Raw genomic sequence first — 24614 nt, 5'->3', positions numbered from 1 at the left:
TGACCGCTAGCAGTGGCTAACTGAATACTTGCTGGAAGATAGTTAGCTGGCTAGCTTCTAATGGGGCTTCCGGTTCTAAAGTGTAAAACATAGCAGATCCATACCACATTGGGTGAGGTGGGTTGCAGGACAGTATGTTCAGGCCGTAGATGGAAATTGAGATGAAAAAATGTATACAAAATATACACTGCTCAAAAAAATAAAGGGAACACTTAAACAACACAATGTAACTCCAAGTCAATCACACTTCTGTGAAATCAAACTGTCCACTTAGGAATCAACACTGATTGACAATACATTTCACATGCTGTTGTGCAAATGGAATAGACAAAAGGTGGAAATTATAGGCAATTAGCAAGACACCCCCAAAAAAGGAGTGATTCTGCAGGCGGTGATCACAGACCACTTCTCAGTTCCTATGCTTCCTGGCTGATGTTTTGGTCACTTTTGAATGCTGGCGGTGCTCTCACTCTAGTGGTAGCATGAGACGGAGTCTACAACCCACACAAGTGGCTCAGGTAGTGCAGTTCATCCAGGATGGCACATCAATGCGAGCTGTGGCAAAAGGTTTGCTGTGTCTGTCAGCGTAGTGTCCAGAGCATGGAGGCGCTACCAGGAGACAGGCCAGTACATCAGGAGACGTGGAGGAGGCCGTAGGAGGGCAACAACCCAACAGCAGGACAACTACCTCCGCCTTTGTGCAAGGAGGTGCACTGCCAGCGCCCTGCAAAATGACCTCCAGCAGGCCACAAATGTGCATGGCATATATCAATTGTCTACTTTAGATACTCCCATCTCAACTTTAGATACTCCCATCTCTTCTCTCCCCTCCTGGACAAGCTCACTGAGGGGAGTGAGCCTCTAGGTCATATACTAGGTCAAGAGAAGGGCAACATCAGAGGGGACATACAATGGTTCCAGACACTGCCATACTCCTCCCCCCAATGAGAAAAGGAGGGAGTGACTGGCGTACAGACATTGTGGAGCCAAAAGATAATTGGTTCCCCCTTAACCTCTAATTCCTCCCAAACCCGGATCCGGGAGCACCCCCATCAGTAAAAAAGCTGACTAGCATAGCCTAGAATTGCGTCACAAGTAAATACTAGCATCTAAATATCATTAAATCACAAGTCCAAGACACCAGATGAAAGATACACATCTTGTGAATCCAGCCATCATTTCTGATTTTTAAAATGTTTTACAGGGAAGACACAATATGTAAATCTATTAGCTAACCACATTAGCAAAAGACACCACTTTTCTTTTAAGGGACTCTGTCCCTTCTGGAGAATGAGAACAGTAACTTTACACCTTACTAATAGTAGTTGCTGTCTCACCTCATCAACAGCCAGTGAAACTGCAGGGTGCCAAATTCAAAACAACAGAAATTCCATAATTTAAATTCCTCAAAATATACAAGTATTTTACACCATTTTAAAGATACACTTGTTGTAAATCCAGCCACAGTGTCCGATTTCAAAAAGGTTTTACGACAAAAGCACACCAAACGATTCTGTTAGGTCACAGCCAAGTCACAGAAAAACACTGCCATTTTTCCAGCCAAAGAGGAGGAGTAACAAAAAGCAGAAATAAAGAGAACATTAATCACTAACCTTTGATGATCTTCTTCAGATGACATTCATAGGACTTCATGTTACACAATACATGTATGTTTTGTTCGGTAAAGTTCATATTTATATCCAAAAATCTGAGTTTAGGCGGGACGCTACTGTCTCACTTGGCCAAGAGCCAGAGAAAATGCAGAGCGCCAAATTCAAATAAATTACTATAAAAATCGAACTTTCATTAAATCACACATGAAAGATACCAAATTAAAGCTACACTGGTTGTGAATCCAGCCAACATGTCAGAATTCAAATAGGCTTTTCAGCGAAAGCAAACGATGCTATTATCTGAGGATAGCACCATTGTAAACAAAGAGAGAGAAGCATATTTCAACCCTGCAGGCGCGACACAAAACGCAGAAATAAAAATATAATTCATGCCTTACCTTTGACGAGCTTCTGTTGTTGGCACTCCAATATGTCCCATAAACATCACAAATGGTCCTTTTGTTCGATTAATTCCTTCGATATATTTCCAAAATGTCCATTTATTTGGTGCGTTTGATCCAGAAAAACACCGGTTCCAACTTGCTCAACGTGACTACAAAATATCTCAAAGGTTACCTGTAAACTTTGCCAAAACATTTCAAACTACTTTTGTAATACAACTTTAGGTATTTTTGTATTTTTGTATGTAAATAATCGATAAAATTGAAGACGGGATGATCTGTGTTCAATACAGGATTAAAACAAACTGTAGCTAGCTTTCTGATCAGGCGCCTCTATCTAACAGGACACTTCAAGTGACCCTCGTTCAAGATGGCCGTACTTCTTCATTACACAAAGGAATAACCTCAACCAAAAAAAACCTCAAATAATTTCTAAAGACTGTTGACATCCAGTGGAAGCGGTAGGAACTGCAAGAAGGTCCCTTAGAAATCTGGATTCCCAATGAAACATAATTTAAAACTCAAAATCTGAATGGTTTGCCCTCGGGGTTTTTGCCTGCCATATGAGTTCTGTTATACTCACAGACATGATTCAAACAGTTTTAGAAACTTCAGAGGGTTTCCCATCAAAATATACTATTGATATGCATATCATATCTTCTGGGGATGAGTAGCTGGCAATTTAATTACATTTTTAATTTGGGCATGCTTTTCATCCAAAATTCCGAATGCTGACCCCTACCCTAGAAAAGTTAAAGGGATAGTGTGAGATTTTGGCAATTTAGCCCTCTTTCTTTAGTTTGAAGGAAGATTTTAAATGAACTACTGTAGCTTCAGCACAATTATTAACTCTGAGAGCAGAAGAAAAAGGTTTTAATTGCCAAAATATTGCACTATCCCTTTAAGGAGGAAATAGCACCGGTTCCAATCCAAGTGCCATTTATCAAACTCCAGGCGGTGCTATGGTCAGATGACATGAAAATAGAGCTCTTTAGTCATGAACTTCAGCGGTGGTTTTGGTGTGGAAAAACAGAAGCATGTGCAGAGAAGTACCTCATACCTACAGTAAAATATGGTTCTGCATCTTTCACGTTTATGAAGTACCTCATACCTACAGTAAAATATGGTTCTGCATCTTTAACGTTTATGAAGTACCTCATACCTACAGTAAAATATGGTTCTGCATCTTTCACGTTTATGAAGTACCTCATACCTACAGTAAAATATGGTTCTGCATCTTTCACGTTTATGAAGTACCTCATACCTACAGTAAAATACGGTTCTGCATCTTTCACGTTTATGAAGCTTTTTTGCTTCCCTGGTTCTGTGGCCCTTTTTAAGCTCAACGGCATCATAAACTTGGTACCAAGTACAAGGACATTATAGCCCCCAAAAAACTAGTTCTCTCTGCCGGGATGCTGACATTGGCTGCAAGTGGATCTTCAAGCAAGACAATAACCCCCAAGCACACATCAAAATCCACAATGAAATGGTTAAATGACCACAAAATCAATATGTTGCAATGTCCATCTCAGTCTCCGGACAGAAAGGACGCCTGTATCTTTGCAGTGACTGGGTGTATTGATACACCATCCAATGTGTAATTAATACCATTCTCAAAGGGATATTCAATATCTGCTTTTTTTATTTTACCCATCTTTCAATAGGTGCCCTTGGTTGCAAGGCATTGGAAAACTCCCTGGTCATTATGGTTGAATCTGTGTTTGAAATGCATTGCTCGACTGAGGGACCTTACAGATAATTATATGTGTGGGGTACAGAGATGAGGTAGTCATTCAAAAATCATGTCAAACATTATTATTGAACACAGAGTGAGTCCATGCAACTTATAATGTGACTTGATAAGAACATCTTTACTCCTGAACTTGTTTAGGTTTGACATAACAAAGAGGTTGAATACTTATTGACTCAAGACTTTTCAGCTTTTCATTTTGCTTTTATCATCAAGCTGCAAATTTAGAGTGAAAATGATTTTCCCCAAATGAGAAACTCACGCGCTGCAAATATATTCCAGTTAGGCTCTACACCCATTGTAAAGAGGATTAATGGGCTTCATTTTAACAAGTTATTTGGCCACTTTAGTTGTGATACAAACCTTATAAAAACATATGGTGCGGCAGGGTAGCCTAGTGTTAGAGTGTTGGACTAGTAACCGAAAGGTTGCAAGATTGAATCCCCGAGCTGACAAGGTACAAATCTGTCGTTCTGCCTCTGAACCCACTGTTCCTAGATCGTCATTGAAAATAAGAATTTGTTCTTAGCTGACTTACCTAGTTAAATAAAGGTAAAATAAAACATATAGGCCTATGGGCTCAGCTACATGAGGTGTGGCACTATGATTTGAAAAAGTGGCCCAAAAAAAGGTATGTGCTGTTTCTTGAATTCCACTGGGCATCATTCACAACTGATGGGCTAATATTGTCACCCATCAGACTATTCTTGATTTAATCTTGTCTTTAAATGTACTAAATGTGTGCAATTTGTTTCGATTTAGAATGGACAATTATCATGCATCTGTCTCGAAACAGGGGCCATAATGTTTTATTCCAGCCCAGGTGAATTTAGATTTTGGCTAGATGGGGTTCATTGTATGTGCAAAGTTTTACGCTGATCCAATGAACCATTTCATTTCTGTTCAAAATGTTGTATCAACACTGCCCAAATGTGCCTAATTTGTTAATGAACATTATCTGACTTATTAAACATTATCTGACTAGGCACAATTTATATTTTGGCTGCTAGATTGCAGCAGTGTATTAGCAAAGTTTTGCATTTCTATTCAAAATGTTGTATAAAGCCTACCCAAATGTGCCTAATTGGTCAATATATACATTTTCAAGTAGATAACTGTACACTCTCCTCAAACAATAGCATGGCATTTTTTCACTGTAACATCTACTGTAAATTGGACAGTGCAGTTTGATTAACAAGAAGTTAAGATTTCTGCCCGAAAAAGACATGTCTATGTCCTGGGAAATGTTCTTGTTACTTACAACCTCAGGCTAATCACATTAGCGCACGTTAGCTCAACCATCCCGCAGGAGGGACACCGATCCCGAGGTGAACTGAATTGGAGAATTTAGTATGTGTGTGTGTTTGTGTGTGTGTGCGCTCGCTCGCTCGTGCTAGTGTGAGATCCTAGACCCATTATAACCTCACCACTATTCCACTACTTGGCCCAGTCTGATCCTAGACCCATTATAACCTCACCACTATTCCACTACATGACCCTATCTGATCCTAGACCCATTATAACCTCACCACTATTCCACTACTTTGCCCAATCTGATCCTACAGCAGGCCGGCAGCCTGGGAGAACGGGACACTATCGTTCATCACACCTTGTAACTCTTCTGCTGTAAAATCTCATAACCCAAGGAGTTCTCTGCAGCTACCACCACAACATCTATTTTCTGTGATTTGTGTTCCATTTCTGCATCACAGTTGATAACCATGGCTATGAATGCTAAGAAACCTTACTGAAACACATGTTATTCCTATCACTCTCTATTGGCCTCGGCATACTCACAGGGAGCCTCTCAGGATCCCTCTAAACTGGACCCATCTTCCTCTACGACTCTCTTCACTGCCTATGAAGGTTCCTTCAGAGAAAATGACTCAAGTAAAGGTGAAAGTCACCCAGTAAAATATTACTTGAGTAAAGGTTTAAAATTATTCGGTTTTAAATATACTGAAGTATCAACATTAAATTGAATTGATCAAATTTACTTAAGTATCAAAAGTAAAAGGATACATATTTTCAAATTCCTTACATGAAGCAAACCAGACGGCACCATTTTCTTGTTTTTTAAAATATAATTACGCATAGCCAAGGGCATACTCCAACACTCAGTCACAATTTACAAACAAAGCATTTGTATTTAGTGAGTCTGCCAGGTCAGAGGCAGCAGGGATGACCATGGACGTTCTCTTGATAAGTGGGTGAATTGGACCATTTTTCTGTCCTGCTAATCATTCAAAATGTAACGAGTACTTTTGGGTGTCAGGGAAAATGTATGGAGTAGAAAGTACATTCTTTTCTTTAGGAATGTAGTGAAGTGAAAGTTGTCAAAAATATAAATAGTAAAGTAAAGATACCCCCAAAAACGACTTAAGTAGTACTTGAAAGTATTTCTCCTTAAGTGCTTTACACCACTAACTAATGGCCCGACAACAGGATCTCTTGTTGGGTTAATGAGGCAACTAGTCACACCTGTGACAGGTCCTTTAAAAGGAGAGGTGGAAGAGGTAGACCATAACTCACAGACAACAGAGAGACACCCAGTGAATCCCTTGGAAGAGTGCAGAAGGTGAGAGTGCATCATTATTTAATCAACTATCTGCATCTCAAATGGTACCTAAATGTTATTTGCCCCTTGTCAAACGTAGTACAATATATAGTTGTGCCTTTTTGTGGAGCGGCCCCCTGAATTTAAGCGCATAGACTAATCCGTACCTTTGCAGTAAATGGGTAGTGTCTGACAATATCTGTAATGCTTCCCTTTCCCTATGTAGTTCATTGTAGGCCCTCGTCAAAGGTTGTTCACTACATAAGGAATGAGGAGCCATTTGGGAAGGATACATATTCCTGTGTGCCAGGCTAATCTATTGTATGTGGTTGAAGAAATGATACCTGAGTTTTGGCAGAAGACTAGTAGCACCGTGTTGCCCATACTCGCTTCTTGGGGTCCTCAGTACTGGGTTTAGAAAATGCTGCTTAAGTTTTGTACCTTACAGTGGGTTTCCTTAACCTCTCCTCTAGTACCCACAGCCATTCCAGATTTAAAATGCTCAACTAATCTTACACTCTTTCTCTCTCAGGAGACGATTACCATGGCGACATTGACCATCATTCTGCTTGTCAGCACAGCTTTTGCTCTGGGAGGTAAGCGTGACATACCTCACACTTACTCACCTACATTTTAATAAAAACATTTGTTGGTGTTGCTCTGTCCTACTTCACACACATGTAGGTGTTAATACGCAGGTGTGATTTGGAAATGTGTTTCTATTCATAACCGGTTCTCCATGGGACACCCTCTGAGAGGTCAGCCATTATCAACCTTGACACTGGAGAAATGAAGGTTGTGCCTTGCTGAAGGGCACATAGACGGATATATCAACTAGTCAGCTCACTGATTTGAACTACTGGCCCAACTCTCAAACAGCAGGCTACCTGCCACTCCTCTAGTTCCAGAGATGTATATTGGTGTCTAGATGCGGGACTGAGGTATTCTGATATGAACGGTTTGTTTGATTATATTGTCTAGCAACTAACAGGAAATAACACTGATACAATTTCCAGTCTTAGTTTCATCAGCTCTTCTACGAAACTGGAATTTGACTCTACAGGCCTTTTAAACAAGTAGCAGAACTTCAATATTTAGACAGGAAGTACCTAGGTTGCATCTGAAATGGAACCCTATTCCGTATAAACTACTTCTGAATAGGGCACATAGTGGACGCACCCCAAGATTCCAGAATGTATGTCCAGAAATGTATATTGTCCTGCAATGTTATGGTCACATTACAATGTATGTTACCTGTGTCCAGATGCTATGATACGACCCAAGACCCCATGTGAGGATGCTAGAGATGCCGCTTTAAATGGCTCAATTGGAGCCTACGTCCCCACGTGTGACTACAATGGCCAATACACCCCTGAGCAATGTTGGGGATCTACAGGTTAACACGGCCGCACAAAATTCTCAATTCAGTTTAATGTGACACTTCAATGTGTATATATTGTATATGCAACATGTCTTTCTGGTAGGTCACTGTTGGTGTGTGACCAGTACTGGACAGAAGGTCCCGGGTACTGATACTCCACCAGGCACTGCTAGCAACTGCTAGCAACTGTTCCACCAAGGTGCATGTATATACATACTCATTCACTAAATGTTACTACTTTGCAGCTGATTATTGATGATGTTTTTTGTATAATTGTAGGTGAAAGGCGTTGGAATGAAGACGTTGAAAAGACGAACAGTTGTCTTTACTGTACTACAGGAACTGATTCGCATGGAGAAATCCTGATATTAAACTGTTGATTTACTTACTTCCTTGTTGGTGTGATATGTTGAACAATGTATCTGAACTGGTCCATTTCTGGGAAGTGGAGGAAGGAGTAGGACTGTTATGGTGACTGTATTACCACCACACCGGCAGTTACAGGACATGAAGGCAGTCAAATTCCACGTGACCATTTAGTAATTGAGCTTCTCCAAGCTCTGATGCTGCTGATGGTCATTAGTAGTCTTCTACCACACTTGCTAACTGCCTGGTACTCAGCACTCTATTGTCCCTCTAATCACTCTGACATCAAAGCAAATCTAAATCACTTCATGAGCTCATGTTGCACAACATTTCTATAACCTATGCAATTGTGTGAAAACAGCCTGATGGCTTCTATTAAAAAGAGGAGGATCCCAATAGCTTCTACAGGCTAGATCTACTATAGTTACAGAACCAGTCCAAAATGAACACACCTACTCATACCAGGGTTTTATTTTCTATGTTGTAGAACAGTGAAGACAGCTATGAAATAACACCTATGGCATCATGTCTTAAACAAATCAAAAAGTAGCTACCCTTTACCTTGACAGCTTTTTACAAACTCGGCATTCTCTCAACTAGATGAGGTAGTCACCTGGAATGCATTTCAGTTAACAGGTGTGCTTGTGGAATTTCTATCCTCAATGTGTTTGAGCAGATCAGTTGTGACAAGGTAGGGGTGGTATACTAAGTCCTACATGTTAAATGTCAAGTCCATATTATGGCATGGACAGCTCAAATAAGCAAAGAGAAACAGTCCATTACTTTAAGACATGAAGGTCAGAAAATGCGGAACTTTGAACCTTCAAGTGAAGTCTCAAAAACCAAGCGCTATGATGAAACTGGCTCTCGAGGATCACCACAGGAAAGGAAGACACACTGTAGTTACCTCTGCTGCAATGAGTAGACCTGTGGGAACCTGTCATTTGGTCTTAGTCCAAATTTTTGGTTTGAGGCGCCGACTAGGTGAACGGATGTTCTCCGCATGTGGTGTTCCCACCGTGAAGCATGGAGGTGTGATGGTGTGGGGCTGCTTTGTTGGTGACGCTGTCAGTGATTTATTTAGAATTCAAGGCACACTTAACCAGCATGGCTACCACAGCATTTTATATTACCTTGATTTAACCAAGTAGGCCAGTAACAAGTTCTCATTTACAACCGTGCCCTGGCCAAGGTAAAGCAAAGCAGTGTGACAAAAACAACAGCTACACATGGGATAAACAAACATACAGTCAACACAATAGAAACATCTATGTACAGTGTGTGCAAATGAACTAAGATTAGAGAGGTAAGGCAATAAATAGGCCATTGTGGTGAAATAATTAAAATGTAATATTAACACTGGATTGATAGATGTGCAGATGATGTGCAAGTAGAGATACTGGGGTGCAAAAGAGCAACAAATAATATGGAGATGAGGTAGTTGGATGGGCTATTTACAGAGGGGCTGTGTACAGGTGCAGTGCACGGTAAGCTGCTCTGACAGCTGATCCTTAGAGCGTTGGACTTGGACCGAAAGGCTGAAAGTTCGAATCCCAAGGCTAACAAGGTAAAAATCTGTTGTTCTGCCACTGAACAAGGCAGTTAACTTCTTTGGGCTGCAAGCCCGAAGCCGGGCGCAATATGACAACAGCCACTTCAAGTGCAGGGCGCAAAATTCAAAATATATTTTTTAGAAATATTTAACTTTCACACATTAACAAGACCAATACAGCATATGAAAGATAAACATCTTGTGAATCCAGCCAACATGTCCGATTTTAAAATGTTTTACAGCGAAAACACCACGTATATTTATGTTAGCTCACCACCAAATACAAAAAAGGACAGACATTTTTCACAGCACAGGTAGCATGCACAAAACCAACCTAACTAACCAAGAACCAACCAAACTAACCAAGAAACAACTTCATCAGATGACAGTCTTATAACATGTTATTCAATAAATCTATGTTTTGTTCGAAAAATGTGCATATTTGAGCTATAAATCAGTTTTACATTGCAGCTACCATCACAGCTACCGTCAGAAATAGCACCGAAGCAGCCAGAGTAATTACAGACACCAACGTCAAATACCTAAATACTCATCATAAAAGATTTCTGAAAAATACATGGTGTACAGCAAATGAAAGACAGGCATCTTGTGATTCCAGCCAATATTTCCGATTTCTTAAGTGTTTTACAGCGAAAACACAATATAGCATTATATTAGCTTACCACAATAGCCAGAAACACAAGCCATTTACCAGCAGCGAAAGTTAGCGATCGTAACAAACCAGCAAAAGATATATAATTTTTGACTAACCTTGATAAGCTTCATCAGATGACAGTCCTATAACATCAGGTTATACATACACTTATGTTTTGTTCGAAAATGTGCATATTTAGAGCTGAAATCAGTGGTTATACATTGTGCTAACGTAGCATCTTTTTCCCACAACGTCCGGATATTTTTCTGACACTCACATATTCTGACCAAATAACTATTCATAAACATTACTAAAAAATACATGTTGTATAGGAAATGATAGATACACTAGTTCTTAATGCAATCGCCGTGTTAGAATTCTAAAAATAACTTCATTACGACATGCAGTTTACGTTATGGCGAGAGCGTGCCCAAAATCTGGGCGCAAACTACTAGTTCACATGTTCGACAGATATATGAAATAGCATCATAAAATGGGTCCTACTTTTGATGATCTTCCATCAGAATGTTGTACAAGGGGTCCTTTGTCCAGAACAATCGTTGTTTGGATTTAGAATGTCCTCTTCTCCAGTCAATTAGCACGGAAAGCTAGCAAAGTGGCGCGAAGCTCTCCTTCCTGAACATACGCAGACAAAGCAACACGCCTAACGTCCCGAAAAAATTTCAATAATCTAATAAAACTATATTGAAAAAACATACTTTACGATGATATTGTCACATGTATCAAATAAAATCAAAGCCGGAGATATTAGTCGTCTATAACGACAGCTTTACAGAAGGCAATACCAGGTCACTTCTCGCGCGCTCCAGAAAACAGGAAATTGGGGTCACGTCATGCCAAGAGCTTTTATTCGACCTCAGATGATGTTATACACTCCATTTCTTCTCTCACTGCCTGTTGACATCTAGTGGAAGGCGTATGAAGTGCATGTATACTAATAAATATCAAGCACATTTATAGGCAGGCCCTAGAACAGAGCATGGATTTCAGATTTTCCACTTCCTGTCAGGAAGTTTGCTGCAAAATGAGTTCTGTTTTACTCACAGATATAATTCAAAAACGGTTTTAGAAACTAGAGAGTGTTTTCTATCCAATAGTAATAATAATATGCATATTGTACGAGCAAGAATTGAGTACGAGGCCGTTTGAAATGGGCACCTTTTATCCAGGCTACTCAATACTGCCCCTGCAGCCCAAAGAGGTTAACCCACTGTTCCTAGGGAGTCATTGAAAATAAGAACTTGTTTTTAACTATTGTTTAAAATACTCTCCCTGTCCTAAGGGTAAAAAATGACCCACCTTCGCTAAACCCCTAAAATAAAGCAGCTTAATTGATTTTTAAACTCCAAATCTATTTTGCATAAAGAAACATCTGGGTTTTACCTCTTCACATTGCAGAAAGACTGCATTTAATCAGTGGACACCTCTCGTTTCTTTTTTACAACAGACCTGTTATAATTGTTTTCTTTACCAAAGTAGAGGTTTATTATTATTATTGCTAAAGGTACTGCGTAGGTGTAAACATATTTTTTTTAGCAAGAGATAGCACTTGTATAGCCTAAGAAAGTAGCAGAAATGTGCAGAAAGTAGTTTTGAAAAAAATATTTTATATAAGGGAAACAAGTCTTGAACTTTTTTGGCAACATAGTGATATATTCTTATATACTGTACAATGAGGAATTCAACTACAAAATACTAGTCTCCTCCCATTTTTTTAACTATTGCCCACACCCACAAGGTGTTTAAACAACAACAATAAATAAGAATAAAATAGGATAATAGATACAAAACAAAAATGCAAACAACATAAATCAATCAACTCTATTTAGCATGTAGCACAGTATGCAAGTGTGTGCATGGACTTTGCAGTTGTATTTCTCACATGTGCAGCACATAGTATTTGTTTTACAGTCCCTCTTTGGGGGCAGAATTGGAATTTCCTCCTCTTGCCTGCCCCAGCTGCAGCCTCAGGTGGATCAGCTTTCACAAGCGCTGCAGAGGCTGTTAGGAGGAACTCCCTTCTTTGAATTTGTGGGGTTACAAGTGCCTTTCCCAGCTGCTCCAGGAAAAACTTCCTCTTGTTACTCTCATCAGGCATCCAGGTACGGTTGATCTTGTTCCATATAACGAAGGCATTGTAGGGGACACATCAATGATGTTATGGAAGATGACCATAGGCCAGCGGCCAGTCATCCTCCTGCAGCTGTCAGTTCCAATCATTTTGTCCAGGTTGTCCACGCCTCCTTTGCTGTGGTTTTAGTCTAGGATGATGGCTGGCTTCCTGTCCTTTTGATCACTGATCTCAGCTGCTTTGGGCAGTTTGGTGAAGAGGACCACATTCTTGTTCCTCTTTGGTAGGTAAGAAACTAGAAAGGGGGTGGGGGTGAAGGCAAACGTTGATGAGAAGGCCTCTCTCCCCCTTGTTGCGAGGAGTGCAGGGTGGAGCTCAGGCCTGTTCTTTCTAACTGCGCCAACCATGCTGATCTTCCTCTCCAGGAGCTAGTGGCTGAGTTCATAAGAGGTGAAGAAATTGTCACATGTGACATTGTGCCCCCTCAGTCCATCTGTCACATCAAGCACAACCCGCATCCCCTGGTTCTTCTCCGGGCCTCCACTGGTCGGCTTCCCCGTGTAGACTTGCATCTTCCGAGCGTAGCTGGATTGTGCGTCACAGGCCACCCTTATCTTGATGCAATACTTTGCCGACTTGCTGGGCATATTCTGCCAGAAAGGACAGCGACCTTTTGACAAAGAGATTACTATCAGCAATTAGTATCAGTGTCACAGAAAACAGTCACATAAATCAATGATATTACAACAATACATAATACAATTATTTGTACACTGGTGGTGTACAGCTTTCATGGAAATATGAACAAAGGCGATGTTACACTTTTTCTAATGTTGGGGTCACTCTAGGAAAAGTAATCACATTTCAAGTAGAAAAAATTCATTTAGTGGGGTTTTCTCTACTGTTTAAAGGGATATTGTGAGATTTTGGCAATTTAGCCGTCTTTCTTTAGTTTGAAGGAAGTTTTTAAATTAACTACTGCAGCTTCAGCACAATTATTAACTCTGAGAGCAGATCCCAAAGACTTCTAGTCATTGCGCTGACGCTAGTTAGCGATCGCTGGAAAAACTACCTTCAAAGTCCTTCATATTTCATGCAGAGACAAAATCTGACTCTGGGTTAGAAGAAAAAGGTTGTAATTGCCAAAATATTGCACTATCCCTTTAAGGAGGAAATGGCATCGGTTCCAATCCAAGTGCCATTTATCAAACTCCAGGCGGTGCTATGGTCAGATGACATGAAAATAGAGCTCTTTAGTCATGAACTTCAGCGGTGGTTTTGGTGTGGAAAAACAGAAGCATGTGCAGAGAAGTACCTCATACCTACAGTAAAATATGGTTCTGCATCTTTCACGTTTATGAAGCTTTTTTGCTTCCCTGGTTCTGTGGCCCTTTTTAAGCTCAACGGCATCATAAACTTGGTACCAAGTACAAGGACATTATAGCCCCAAAAAAACTAGTTCTCTCTGCCGGGATGCTGACATTGGCTGCAAGTGGATCTTCAAGCAAGACAATAACCCCCAAGCACACATCAAAATCCACAATGAAATGGTTAAATGACCACAAAATCAATATGTTGCAATGTCCATCTCAGTCTCCGGACAGAAAGGACGCCTGTATCTTTGTAGTGACTGGGTGTATTGATACACCATCCAATGTGTAATTAATACCATTCTCAAAGGGATATTCAATGTCTGCTTTTTTTTATTTTACCCATCTTTCAATAGGTGCCCTTGGTTGCAAGGCATTGGAAAACTCCCTGGTCATTGTGGTTGAATCTGTGTTTGAAATGCATTGCTCGACTGAGGGACCTTACAGATAATTATATGTGTGGGGTACAGAGATGAGGTAGTCATTCAAAAATCATGTCAAACATTATTATTGAACACAGAGTGAGTCCATGCAACTTATAATGTGACTTGATAAGAACATCTTTACTCCTGAACTTGTTTAGGTTTGACATAACAAAGAGGTTGAATACTTATTGACTCAAGACTTTTCAGCTTTTCATTTTGCTTTTATCATCAAGCTGCAAATTTAGAGTGAAAATGATTTTCCCCAAATGAGAAACTCACGCGCTGCAAATATATTCCAGTTAGGCTCTACACCCATTGTAAAGAGGATTAATGGGCTTCATTTTAACAAGTTATTTGGCCACTTTAGTTGTGATACAAACCTTATCAAAACATATGGTGCGGCAGGGTAGCCTAGTGTTAGAGTGTTGGACTAGTAACCGAAAGGTTGCAAGATTGAATCCCCGAGCTGACAAGGTACAAATCTGTCGTTCTGCCTCTGAACCCACTGTTCCTAGATCGTCATTGAAAATAAGAATTTGTTCTTAGCTGACTTACCTAGTTAAATAAAGGTAAAATAAAACATATAGGCCTATGGGCTCAGCTACATGAGGTGTGGCACTATGATTTGAAAAAGTGGCCCAAAAAAAGGTATGTGCTGTTTCTTGAATTCCACTGGGCATCATTCACAACTGATGGGCTAATATTGTCACCCATCAGACTATTCTTGATTTAATCTTGTCTTTAAATGTACTAAATGTGTGCAATTTGTTTTGATTTAGAATGGACAATTATCATGCATCTGTCTCGAAACAGGGGCCATAATGTTTTATTCCAGCCCAGGTGAATTTAGATTTTGGCTAGATGGGGTTCATTGTATGTGCAAAGTTTTACGCTGATCCAATGAACCATTTCATTTCTGTTCAAAATGTTGTATCAACACTGCCCAAATGTGCCTAATTTGTTAATGAACATTATCTGACTTATTAAACATTATCTGACTAGGCACAATTTATATTTTGGCTGCTAGATTGCAGCAGTGTATTAGCAAAGTTTTGCATTTCTATTCAAAATGTTGTATAAAGCCTACCCAAATGTGCCTAATTGGTCAATATATACATTTTCAAGTAGATAACTGTACACTCTCCTCAAACAATAGCATGGCATTTTTTCACTGTAACATCTACTGTAAATTGGACAGTGCAGTTTGATTAACAAGAAGTTAAGATTTCTGCCCGAAAAAGACATGTCTATGTCCTGGGAAATGTTCTTGTTACTTACAACCTCAGGCTAATCACATTAGCGCACGTTAGCTCAACCATCCCGCAGGAGGGACACCGATCCCGAGGTGAACTGAATTGGAGAATTTAGTATGTGTGTGTGTTTGTGTGTGTGTGCGCTCGCTCGCTCGCTCGTGCTAGTGTGAGATCCTAGACCCATTATAACCCCACCACTATTCCACTACTTGGCCCAATCTGATCCTAGACCCATTATAACCTCACCACTATTCCACTACATGACCCTATCTGATCCTATACCCATTATAACCTCACCACTATTCCACTACTTTGCCCAATCTGATCCTACAGCAGGCCGGCAGCCTGGGAGAACGGGACACTATCGTTCATCACACCTTGTAACTCTTCTGCTGTAAAATCTCATAACCCAAGGAGTTCTCTGCAGCTACCACCACAACATCTATTTTCTGTGATTTGTGTTCCATTTCTGCATCACAGTTGATAACCATGGCTATGAATGCTAAGAAACCTTACTGAAACACATGTTATTCCTATCACTCTCTATTGGCCTCGGCATACTCACAGGGAGCCTCTCAGGATCCCTCTAAACTGGACCCATCTTCCTCTACGACTCTCTTCACTGCCTATGAAGGTTCCTTCAGAGAAAATGACTCAAGTAAAGGTGAAAGTCACCCAGTAAAATATTACTTGAGTAAAGGTTTAAAATTATTCGGTTTTAAATATACTGAAGTATCAACATTAAATTGAATTGATCAAATTTACTTAAGTATCAAAAGTAAAAGGATACATATTTTCAAATTCCTTACATGAAGCAAACCAGACGGCACCATTTTCTTGTTTTTTAAAATATAATTACGCATAGCCAAGGGCATACTCCAACACTCAGTCACAATTTACAAACAAAGCATTTGTATTTAGTGAGTCTGCCAGGTCAGAGGCAGCAGGGATGACCATGGACGTTCTCTTGATAAGTGGGTGAATTGGACCATTTTTCTGTCCTGCTAATCATTCAAAATGTAACGAGTACTTTTGGGTGTCAGGGAAAATGTATGGAGTAGAAAGTACATTCTTTTCTTTAGGAATGTAGTGAAGTGAAAGTTGTCAAAAATATAAATAGTAAAGTAAAGATACCCCCAAAAACGACTTAAGTAGTACTTGAGGGTATTTCTCCTTAAGTGCTTTACACCACTAACTAATGGCCCGACAACAGGATCTCTTGTTGGGTTAATGAGGCAACTAGTCACACCTGTGACAGTTCCTTTAAAAGGAGAGGTGGAAGAGGTAGACCATAACTCACAGACAACAGAGAGACACCCAGTGAATCCCTTGGAAGAGTGCAGAAGGTGAGAGTGCATCATTATTTAATCAACTATCTGCATCTCAAATGGTACCTAAATGTTATTTGCCCCTTGTCAAACGTAGTACAATATATAGTTGTGCCTTTTTGTGGAGCGGCCCCCTGAATTTAAGCGCATAGACTAATCCGTACCTTTGCAGTAAATGGGTAGTGTCTGACAATATCTGTAATGCTTCCCTTTCCCTATGTAGTTCATTGTAGGCCCTCGTCAAAGGTTGTTCACTACATAAGGAATGAGGAGCCATTTGGGAAGGATACATATTCCTGTGTGCCAGGCTAATCTATTGTATGTGGTTGAAGAAATGATACCTGAGTTTTGGCAGAAGACTAGTAGCACCGTGTTGCCCATACTCGCTTCTTGGGGTCCTCAGTACTGGGTTTAGAAAATGCTGCTTAAGTTTTGTACCTTACAGTGGGTTTCCTTAACCTCTCCTCTAGTACCCACAGCCATTCCAGATTTAAAATGCTCAACTAATCTTACACTCTTTCTCTCTCAGGAGACGATTACCATGGCGACATTGACCATCATTCTGCTTGTCAGCACAGCTTTTGCTCTGGGAGGTAAGCGTGACATACCTCACACTTACTCACCTACATTTTAATAAAAACATTTGTTGGTGTTGCTCTGTCCTACTTCACACACATGTAGGTGTTAATACGCAGGTGTGATTTGGAAATGTGTTTCTATTCATAACCGGTTCTCCATGGGACACCCTCTGAGAGGTCAGCCATTATCAACCTTGACACTGGAGAAATGAAGGTTGTGCCTTGCTGAAGGGCACATAGACGGATATATCAACTAGTCAGCTCACTGATTTGAACTACTGGCCCAACTCTCAAACAGCAGGCTACCTGCCACTCCTCTAGTTCCAGAGATGTATATTGGTGTCTAGATGCGGGACTGAGGTATTCTGATATGAACGGTTTGTTTGATTATATTGTCTAGCAACTAACAGGAAATAACACTGATACAATTTCCAGTCTTAGTTTCATCAGCTCTTCTACGAAACTGGAATTTGACTCTACAGGCCTTTTAAACAAGTAGCAGAACTTCAATATTTAGACAGGAAGTACCTAGGTTGCATCTGAAATGGAACCCTATTCCGTATAAACTACTTCTGAATAGGGCACATAGTGGACGCACCCCAAGATTCCAGAATGTATGTCCAGAAATGTATATTGTCCTGCAATGTTATGGTCACATTACAATGTATGTTACCTGTGTCCAGATGCTAGGATACGACCCAAGACCCCATGTGAGGATGCTAGAGATGCCGCTTTAAATGGCTCAATTGGAGCCTACGTCCCCACGTGTGACTACAATGGCCAATACACCCCTGAGCAATGTTGGGGATCTACAGGTTAACACGGCCGCACAAAATTCTCAATTCAGTTTAATGTGACACTTCAATGTGTATATATTGTATATGCAACATGTCTTTCTGGTAGGTCACTGTTGGTGTGTGACCAGTACTGGACAGAAGGTCCCGGGTAGTGATACTCCACCAGGCACTGCTAGCAACTGCTAGCAACTGTTCCACCAAGGTGCATGTATATACATACTCATTCACTAAATGTTACTACTTTGCAGCTGATTATTGATGTTTTTTGTATAATTGTAGGTGAAAGGCGTTGGAATGAAGACGTTGAAAAGACGAACAGTTGTCTTTACTGTACTACAGGAACTGATTTGCATGGAGAAATCCTGATATTAAACTGTTGATTTACTTACTTCCTTGTTGGTGTGATATGTTGAACAATGTATCTGAACTGGTCCATTTCTGGGAAGTGGAGGAAGGAGTAGGACTGTTATGGTGACTGTATTACCACCACACCGGCAGTTACAGGACATGAAGGCAGTCAAATTCCACGTGACCATTTAGTAATTGAGCTTCTCCAAGCTCTGATGCTGCTGATGGTCATTAGTAGTCTTCTACCACACTTGCTAACTGCCTGGTACTCAGCACTCTATTGTCCCTCTAATCACTCTGACATCAAAGCAAATCTAAATCACTTCATGAGCTCATGTTGCACAACATTTCTATAACCTATGCAATTGTGTGAAAACAGCCTGATGGCTTCTATTAAAAAGAGGAGGATCCCAATAGCTTCTACAGGCTAGATCTACTATAGTTACAGAACCAGTCCAAAATGAACACACCTACTCATACCAGGGTTTTATTTTCTATGTTGTAGAACAGTGAAGACAGCTATGAAATAACACCTATGGCATCATGTCTTAAACAAATCAAAAAGTAGCTACCCTTTACCTTGACAGCTTTTTACAAACTCGGCATTCTCTCAACTAGATGAGGTAGTCACCTGGAATGCATTTCAGTTAACAGGTGTGCTTGTGGAATTTCTATCCTCAATGTGTTTGAGCAGATCAGTTGTGACAAGGTAGGGGTGGTATACTAAGTCCTACATGTTAAATGTCAAGTCCATATTATGGCATGAACAGCTCAAATAAGCAAAGAGAAACAGTCCATTACTTTAAGCCATGAAGGTCAGAAAATGCGGAACTTTGAACCTTCAAGTGAAGTCTCAAAAACCAAGCGCTATGATGAAACTGGCTCTCGAGGATCACCACAGGAAAGGAAGACACACTGTAGTTACCTCTACTGCAATGAGTAGACCTGTGGGAACCTGTCATTTGGTCTTAGTCCAAATTTTTGGTTTGAGGCGCCGACTAGGTGAACGGATGTTCTCCGCATGTGGTGTTCCCACCGTGAAGCATGGAGGTGTGATGGTGTGGGGCTGCTTTGTTGGTGACACTGTCAGTGATTTATTTAGAATTCAAGGCACACTTAACCAGCATGGCTACCACAGCATTTTATATTACCTTGATTTAACCAAGTAGGCCAGTAACAAGTTCTCATTTACAACCGTGCCCTGGCCAAGGTAAAGCAAAGCATTGTGACAAAAACAACAGCTACACATGGGATAAACAAACATACAGTCAACACAATAGAAACATCTATGTACAGTGTGTGCAAATGAACTAAGATTAGAGAGGTAAGGCAATAAATAGGCCATTGTGGTGAAATAATTAAAATGTAATATTAACACTGGATTGATAGATGTGCAGATGATGTGCAAGTAGAGATACTGGGGTGCAAAAGAGCAACAAATAATATGGAGATGAGGTAGTTGGATGGGCTATTTACAGAGGGGCTGTGTACAGGTGCAGTGCACGGTAAGCTGCTCTGACAGCTGATCCTTAGAGCGTTGGACTTGGACCGAAAGGCTGAAAGTTCGAATCCCAAGGCTAACAAGGTAAAAATCTGTTGTTCTGCCACTGAACAAGGCAGTTAACTTCTTCTGGCTGCAAGCCCGAAGCCGGGCGCAATATGACAACAGCCACTTCAAGTGCAGGGCGCGAAATTCAAAATATATTTTTTAGAAATATTTAACTTTCACACATTAACAAGTCCAATACAGCATATGAAAGATAAACATCTTGTGAATCCAGCCAACATGTCCGATTTTAAAATGTTTTACAGCGAAAACACCACGTGTATTTATGTTAGCTCACCACCAAATACAAAAAAGGACAGACATTTTTCACAGCACAGGTAGCATGCACAAAACCAACCTAACTAACCAAGAACCAACCAAACTAACCAAGAAACAACTTCATCAGATGACAGTCTTATAACATGTTATTCAATAAATCTATGTTTTGTTCGAAAAATGTGCATATTTGAGCTATAAATCAGTTTTACATTGCAGCTACCATCACAGCTACCTTCAGAAATAGCACCGAAGCAGCCAGAGTAATTAGAGACACCAACGTCAAATACCTAAATACTCATCATAAAAGATTTCTGAAAAATACATGGTGTACAGCAAATGAAAGACAGGCATCTTGTGATTCCAGCCAATATTTCCGATTTCTTAAGTGTTTTACAGCGAAAACACAATATAGCATTATATTAGCTTACCACAATAGCCAGAAACACAAGCCATTTACCAGCAGCGAAAGTTAGCGATCGTAACAAACCAGCAAAAGATATATAATTTTTGACTAACCTTGATAAGCTTCATCAGATGACAGTCCTATAACATCAGGTTATACATACACTTATGTTTTGTTCGAAAATGTGCATATTTAGAGCTGAAATCAGTGGTTATACATTGTGCTAACGTAGCATCTTTTTCCCACAACGTCCGGATATTTTTCTGACACTCACATATTCTGACCAAATAACTATTCATAAACATTACTAAAAAATACATGTTGTATAGGAAATGATAGATACACTAGTTCTTAATGCAATCGCCGTGTTAGAATTCTAAAAATAACTTCATTACGACATGCAGTTTACGTTATGGCGAGAGCGTGCCCAAAATCTGGGCGCAAACTACTAGTTCACATGTTCGACAGATATATGAAATAGCATCATAAAATGGGTCCTACTTTTGATGATCTTCCATCAGAATGTTGTACAAGGGGTCCTTTGTCCAGAACAATCGTTGTTTGGATTTAGAATGTCCTCTTCTCCAGTCAATTAGCACGGAAAGCTAGCAAAGTGGCGCGAAGCTCTCCTTCCTGAACATACGCAGACAAAGCAACACGCCTAACGTCCCGAAAAAATGTCAATAATCTAATAAAACTATATTGAAAAAACATACTTTACGATGATATTGTCACATGTATCAAATAAAATCAAAGCCGGAGATATTAGTCGTCTATAACGAGAGCTTTACAGAAGGCAATACCAGGTCACTTCTCGCGCGCTCCAGAAAACAGGAAATTGGGGTCATGTCATGCCATGAGCTTTTATTTGACCTCAGATGATGTTATACACTCCATTTCTTCTCTCACTGCCTGTTGACATCTAGTGGAAGGCGTATGAAGTGCATGTATACTAATAAATATCAAGCACATTTATAGGCAGGCCCTAGAACAGAGCATGGATTTCAGATTTTCCACTTCCTGTCAGGAAGTTTGCTGCAAAATGAGTTCTGTTTTACTCACAGATATAATTCAAAAACGGTTTTAGAAACTAGAGAGTGTTTTCTATCCAATAGTAATAATAATATGCATATTGTACGAGCAAGAATTGAGTACGAGGCCGTTTGAAATGGGCACCTTTTATCCAGGCTACTCAATACTGCCCCTGCAGCCCAAAGAGGTTAACCCACTGTTCCTAGGGAGTCATTGAAAATAAGAACTTGTTTTTAACTATTGTTTAAAATACTCTCCCTGTCCTAAGGGTAAAAAATGACCCACCTTCGCTAAACCCCTAAAATAAAGCAGCTTAATTGATTTTTAAACTCCAAATCTATTTTGCATAAAGAAACATCTGGGTTTTACCTCTTCACATTGCAGAAAGACTGCATTTAATCAGTGGACACCTCTCGTTTCTTTTTTACAACAGACCTGTTATAATTGTTTTCTTTACCAAAGTAGAGGTTTATTATTATTATTGCTAAAGGTACTGCGTAGGTGTAAACATATTTTTTTTAGCAAGAGATAGCACTTGTATAGCCTAAGAAAGTAGCAGAAATGTGCAGAAAGTAGTTTTGAAAAAAATATTTTATTTAAGGGAAACAAGTCTTGAACTTTTTTGGCAACATAGTGATATATTCTTATATACTGTACAATGAGGAATTCAACTACAAAATACTAGTCTCCTCCCATTTTTTTAACTATTGCCCACACCCACAAGGTGTTTAAACAACAACAATAAATAAGAATAAAATAGGATAATAGATACAAAACAAAAATGCAAACAACATAAATCAATCAACTCTATTTAGCATGTAGCACAGTATGCAAGTGTGTGCATGGACTTTGCAGTTGTATTTCTCACATGTGCAGCACATAGTATTTGTTTTACAGTCCCTCTTTGGGGGCAGAATTGGAATTTCCTCCTCTTGCCTGCCCCAGCTGCAGCCTCAGGTGGATCAGGACAAGATTCAGCCCACTGAACAGCTTTCACAAGCGCTGCAGAGGCTGTTAGGAGGAACTCCCTTCTTTGAATTTGTGGGGTTACAAGTGCCTTTCCCAGCTGCTCCAGGAAAAACTTCCTCTTGTTACTCTCATCAGGCATCCAGGTACGGTTGATCTTGTTCCATATAACGAAGGCATTGTAGGGGACACATCAATGATGTTATGGAAGATGACCATGGGCCAGCGGCCAGTCATCCTCCTGCAGCTGTCAGTTCCAATCATTTTGTCCAGGTTGTCCACGCCTCCTTTGCTGTGGTTTTAGTCTAGGATGATGGCTGGCTTCCTGTCCTTTTGATCACTGATCTCAGCTGCTTTGGGCAGTTTGCTGAAGAGGACCACATTCTTGTTCCTCTTTGGTAGGTAAGAAACTAGAATGGGGGTGGGGGTGAAGGCAAACGTTGATGAGAAGGCCTCTCTCCCCCTTGTTGCGAGGAGTGCAGGGTGGAGCTCAGGCCTGTTCTTTCTAACTGCGCCAATCATGCTGATCTTCCTCTCCAGGAGCTAGTGGCTGAGTTCATAAGAGGTGAAGAAATTGTCACATGTGACATTGTGCCCCCTCAGTCCATCTGTCACATCAAGCACAACCCGCATCCCCTGGTTCTTCTCCGGGCCTCCACTGGTCGGCTTCCCCGTGTAGACTTGCATCTTCCGAGCGTAGCTGGATTGTGCGTCACAGGCCACCCTTATCTTGATGCAATACTTTGCCGACTTGCTGGGCATATTCTGCCAGAAAGGACAGCGACCTTTTGACAAAGAGATTACTATCAGCAATTAGTATCAGTGTCACAGAAAACAGTCACATAAATCAATGATATTACAACAATACATAATACAATTATTTGTACACTGGTGGTGTACAGCTTTCATGGAAATATGAACAAAGGCGATGTTACACTTTTTCTAATGTTGGGGTCACTCTAGGAAAAGTAATCACATTTCAAGTAGAAAAAATTCATTTAGTGGGGTTTTCTCTACTGTTTAAAGGGATATTGTGAGATTTTGGCAATTTAGCCGTCTTTCTTTAGTTTGAAGGAAGTTTTTAAATTAACTACTGCAGCTTCAGCACAATTATTAACTCTGAGAGCAGATCCCAAAGACTTCTAGTCATTGCGCTGACGCTAGTTAGCGATCGCTGGAAAAACTACCTTCAAAGTCCTTCATATTTCATGCAGAGACAAAATCTGACTCTGGGTTAGAAGAAAAAGGTTGTAATTGCCAAAATATTGCACTATCCCTTTAAGGAGGAAATGGCATCGGTTCCAATCCAAGTGCCATTTATCAAACTCCAGGCGGTGCTATGGTCAGATGACATGAAAATAGAGCTCTTTAGTCATGAACTTCAGCGGTGGTTTTGGTGTGGAAAAACAGAAGCATGTGCAGAGAAGTACCTCATACCTACAGTAAAATATGGTTCTGCATCTTTCACGTTTATGAAGCTTTTTTGCTTCCCTGGTTCTGTGGCCCTTTTTAAGCTCAACGGCATCATAAACTTGGTACCAAGTACAAGGACATTATAGCCCCAAAAAAACTAGTTCTCTCTGCCGGGATGCTGACATTGGCTGCAAGTGGATCTTCAAGCAAGACAATAACCCCCAAGCACACATCAAAATCCACAATGAAATGGTTAAATGACCACAAAATCAATATGTTGCAATGTCCATCTCAGTCTCCGGACAGAAAGGACGCCTGTATCTTTGTAGTGACTGGGTGTATTGATACACCATCCAATGTGTAATTAATACCATTCTCAAAGGGATATTCAATGTCTGCTTTTTTTTATTTTACCCATCTTTCAATAGGTGCCCTTGGTTGCAAGGCATTGGAAAACTCCCTGGTCATTGTGGTTGAATCTGTGTTTGAAATGCATTGCTCGACTG

The 24614-nt window shown here is 40.3% G+C and overlaps 3 protein-coding genes across 3 annotated transcripts in view; all 3 read left to right on the top strand.

The window, feature by feature from the left end:
- Positions 1-24614, top strand: part of LOC139561550 (ladderlectin-like) — a 102632-nt gene that overhangs the window by 4563 nt on the left and 73455 nt on the right. The gene's annotated exons all lie outside the window — the stretch shown is intronic.
- Positions 5553-8093, top strand: LOC139561570 (equistatin-like). The gene is made up of 6 exons (XM_071378799.1): positions 5553-5663; positions 6213-6345; positions 6857-6920; positions 7589-7720; positions 7809-7904; positions 7985-8093. The coding sequence occupies exons 3-5, from the start codon at positions 6869-6871 to the stop codon at positions 7886-7888; spliced, it is 264 nt and encodes an 87-aa protein (XP_071234900.1). The 5' UTR covers positions 5553-5663; positions 6213-6345; positions 6857-6868; the 3' UTR covers positions 7889-7904; positions 7985-8093.
- Positions 16609-18509, top strand: LOC139561565 (equistatin-like). The gene is made up of 5 exons (XM_071378794.1): positions 16609-16764; positions 17276-17339; positions 18008-18139; positions 18228-18323; positions 18401-18509. Exons 2-4 carry the CDS (start codon positions 17288-17290, stop codon positions 18305-18307), a joined length of 264 nt encoding a protein of 87 aa, XP_071234895.1. The 5' UTR covers positions 16609-16764; positions 17276-17287; the 3' UTR covers positions 18308-18323; positions 18401-18509.

Source organism: Salvelinus alpinus, chromosome 31 (genome assembly GCF_045679555.1).
Source record: "Salvelinus alpinus chromosome 31, SLU_Salpinus.1, whole genome shotgun sequence".
Taxonomy (NCBI): Eukaryota; Metazoa; Chordata; class Actinopteri; order Salmoniformes; family Salmonidae; genus Salvelinus; species Salvelinus alpinus.
Note: the sequence above shows the minus strand (reverse complement) of the source record. Positions and strands in the feature narration are given on the sequence as shown.

Excerpts from the sequence above, each read along its gene's own strand:
- LOC139561565 (XM_071378794.1), top strand. The coding sequence starts at position 17,288 with ATGGCGACATTGACCATCATTCTGCTTGTCAGCACAGCTTTTGCTCTG. Across the intron at positions 17,340-18,007 it reads CACAGCTTTTGCTCTGGGAG|ATGCTAGGATACGACCCAAG; the intron begins GTAAGCGTGACA and ends ACCTGTGTCCAG. Across the intron at positions 18,140-18,227 it reads GCAATGTTGGGGATCTACAG|GTCACTGTTGGTGTGTGACC; the intron begins GTTAACACGGCC and ends TCTTTCTGGTAG.
- LOC139561570 (XM_071378799.1), top strand. The coding sequence starts at position 6,869 with ATGGCGACATTGACCATCATTCTGCTTGTCAGCACAGCTTTTGCTCTG. Across the intron at positions 6,921-7,588 it reads CACAGCTTTTGCTCTGGGAG|ATGCTATGATACGACCCAAG; the intron begins GTAAGCGTGACA and ends ACCTGTGTCCAG. Across the intron at positions 7,721-7,808 it reads GCAATGTTGGGGATCTACAG|GTCACTGTTGGTGTGTGACC; the intron begins GTTAACACGGCC and ends TCTTTCTGGTAG.